Source organism: Myotis brandtii, unplaced genomic scaffold (assembly GCF_000412655.1).
Source record: "Myotis brandtii unplaced genomic scaffold, ASM41265v1 scaffold213, whole genome shotgun sequence".
Classification (NCBI taxonomy): domain Eukaryota; kingdom Metazoa; phylum Chordata; class Mammalia; order Chiroptera; family Vespertilionidae; genus Myotis; species Myotis brandtii.
In genome coordinates this window covers 408,784-411,979 of record NW_005357962.1, presented here as the reverse complement: position 1 = coordinate 411,979, position 3,196 = coordinate 408,784, and the positions used below count along the sequence as shown (strand labels likewise).

At 37.7% G+C, this 3,196-nt stretch overlaps 1 protein-coding gene across 8 annotated transcripts in view; it reads right to left on the bottom strand.

Moving 5' to 3' along the window:
- The window catches only part of PCNX (pecanex homolog (Drosophila)), a 129,206-nt gene that overhangs the window by 46,577 nt on the left and 79,433 nt on the right, over positions 1-3,196 (bottom strand). For all 8 annotated transcript variants that reach the window (XM_014539289.1, XM_014539287.1, XM_014539286.1 and 5 more), the window contains one exon: positions 1,200-1,350. In XM_014539289.1, the coding sequence (XP_014394775.1) occupies positions 1,200-1,350 (151 nt within the window). The remainder of the gene's footprint in view (positions 1-1,199; positions 1,351-3,196) is intronic.

Here is a 3,196-nt window from a genome sequence, read left to right as displayed (position 1 = left end):
TTTTCTCTTTCCTTCTAGTTGTAGAATTTCCACTCAGCCAGCCTTCCTGTGGTTCTGGATGATGTCCGTTTTGTCTTTTAGTTGTATTTTTGAAGTGGTTGTGCGAGGCAGCAATTTCTGGTGTTTACCTATGCCGCCAGCTTGGTTTTTTCCCCCGAGTTATTTTTTTGATGGTAAGAATGGACCAATACAGATTCTTATACAATTTTACGTCATTTTCCCTTATTAAAAAAGTACACATTTTGTAAAAGGTCTGTAGTGTTATCACTGCAACCTGCACACTAGCGTTTATTTCATTCTCTCTCCAGGATCAAACTGGTGATCAAGATTACATAATGCTCAATTTTGGTAAAGGCCTAGGAAATTTGCTTTGAGAATGTAAAGTCAAGATTGGTATAGAAAGCTTTCAGTTCTCGAAGGAAGATAACATCTTCAAACAACTGAGGAATTTCCTCTCTATAGTAATTTACAAACTGAAAAAAAGTTTGACGAAAAGCACTGGCCTATTTAATTACTAGAGTGTAATTAACGACAGAAGTATGAATGTTTGTTATTTCTCTAAATTACAGGTCATGCATGGGGCCAACAGGACTGTGTATTTAAGACACGGAAGAAAAGTCAGGGTGTCAAGTGGCAAGCACGAACCCTGCCTCGTGGACTGGCCTTCCACCTCTTTTTGAGTCATTTTATACTTTATCCGAAATCAGAATGAATAATAGCAACTATAAATGTTTTAACTTCTTTTCTCCTAATCAATTTTTGTATACCCCTCTGTGGTAGGACATAGTGCCTCTGGTGGAAGCAGAAACAAAGACCTTTCTATTCCCCCTAAGCTTTGAGTTAAAATATTTCAAATAGAAGCCTTAAAGCAGATTGTGTTGCCCCACATGGCCAGGAAAATTAAAGGAAAGGGTAGGGACTGGAAAGAGAAGTCACAGACATACACAGAGGGTGCATCAATGATGTCTGTGAAGAACAATTTAGAGAAGGAAGAAGGAAATTTTATTTTGTGGAAAGTTGGCTTTGTAGCACTGATATTTATACTTAACTAAAATAAAAGCAACCTACAAAAAGTTTGACTCATTACAGCTTCAAACCTAAATATAAGAAACACAGCCAAAGTGTTACTTGATGATACTATTTAACAGAAAAGAGGAAACCAAGAGAATTAAAAAGAAGGGTGTTACTGAAATACTCACTTTGAACTTCATATTGGTTGTACTCCACTGTCTTCAGCAGAGGGTGAGAGAAACAGTGCCACGGTAGCTGTTTTCTAACTTGAGGCAGCACGTAATGGGTTACAAAACCCACGAAGCCAACCAGTGCATACAACACATACTTGAGAGCAGGCTAAAAGAATATGGTGGAGAAAATAAAAAGTGATTTTGAGACCCACAGGAGAACTTCCCATTTGTCAGTTCAACTTTCCATTTGATAATGAAGAACAGCAAAGTCAATTTTAGAATCTAAGATTTAAACATTTGTCTACAGTTAATATTTTTATATCATGTAGTTTTTCCAATTAAGTCAGCTATGAAAGTCAGTGGCTGTTTATGTATTACAAATATTTTAAATGTGTTCATTACTTTCTTTGGCATCACACTATCATATAAAGAGAGGAAGGCCTGGAGTGTACTGCTCGCTATTCTAAGAATGGTCTATGTGACTTGCAGAACATGGATTGATTACATTGTTTTAATTAGCAGAGATGACGGACACGAGCTAAATAAAACTGTAAGTCTGAGTAACGAGCAGACTAGGATGAAAAAAAAGAACCTTTTTTGTGACTTCACGTGGTGCATCATTAGAAAACAGTTGTTATGTATGACTAAATTCACAAAAGAGGAAATCAAGTACATCACCTAAATGTTCAAACTGAAGTCACATATTTAGAAACTCTAGAACCTCTTGGACATGAAGAGCCCTCCATCTGAGCCCTGAAACCCACTAGACCTGACTCGGCTTGTGGTGTTCAAGAATGAGTAGTTCAAATTGGAAGAAAAGAAAAACAGACCAAAATGTTAAATAAAATTAAATAATATAACCTTTGCTTCTGGCCAAACGGAGTAATAGAGATTTACTCTCCCACATGACACAACCAAAACAGAATAAAATATATGAACCAAATGGTCTGCAATACACTAGACCTAAGGAAATAAACAGTAAACCCGCAGAGAAAGGAAAGAGATGAGTCAGTGTCAGGGTTGCCCCAGTTTATTGCCTTGAGGGAGTTTCCTGGTTGCAGTGCAGGGAGGGAACCCACACAAAGCCTGGTACCTGAAATGACAGAATGAAATTGGGAGCCTGGAGAGACTAAGACAGCTAGAGGTCACCACAACAGAGTGCGCACAAGAGAGAAAAATGTGAACATCTGCAGAGGTCCCCTTGCGTATTCAGTGGAATGAGCACAAGTGTGTGAGGAAACTCCATGAGAGCAGGGAAAGAATCAGAGGAAAGGGCTAGAGAGAACAGCACCCAGCACTCACACAGGGCCAGGAACTGCCTGTTCCCACAGCCAGACTGGAAAAGCTCTGGGTCCACAGGACACTGGGCAGAGAGTCAAAGGGGTGCTGCCTCGGGGAGAGGGAGATTAGCTCTACACTAAAACCTACACTGGTTTCACTTAACAAATCTTAACATATTGCGGACGGATCGCAGGAATTCTCGCTTCATATTACACAGTATTTTACAAAGTATCATACTTTAAAAAGATATTAGCTTGTAAGAACATGTAATAAATGACTTCAAAATGCAATGAGTTTTTAATTTTAAAGTGTGCCTTTAACATTTATGTAAAACATTTTTATACTTGTTCAATACAAACTTATCTGGCCACTGGGTAAAGCTAGCAATGTGTTAAAAGTAAGGGCTGAAAGGATCAAACTGTTAATAAGTAACTTAACTGCCGAAAAACAAAATTCAAGAAAAGTTCTAGAATATAAAAATATACAATACCAACAAGGTAAATTTTATAAAGCTTGGCATCCAATAAAAAATTACCAAACATGCAAAGAATCAGAAAACTATGGCCCATGAAGGGAAAAAAATTAATTACAGGCAGTCCTCGGGTTACGTCAGCCTCGACATACGTCATTTTGTGGTTACATCGCCATCTCCCATTTACAGTATTTATAAAAAAAAAAAAAAGTCCGTCATTTTGACATATGTACATATGTGCTTTATGTTTTTTATTATT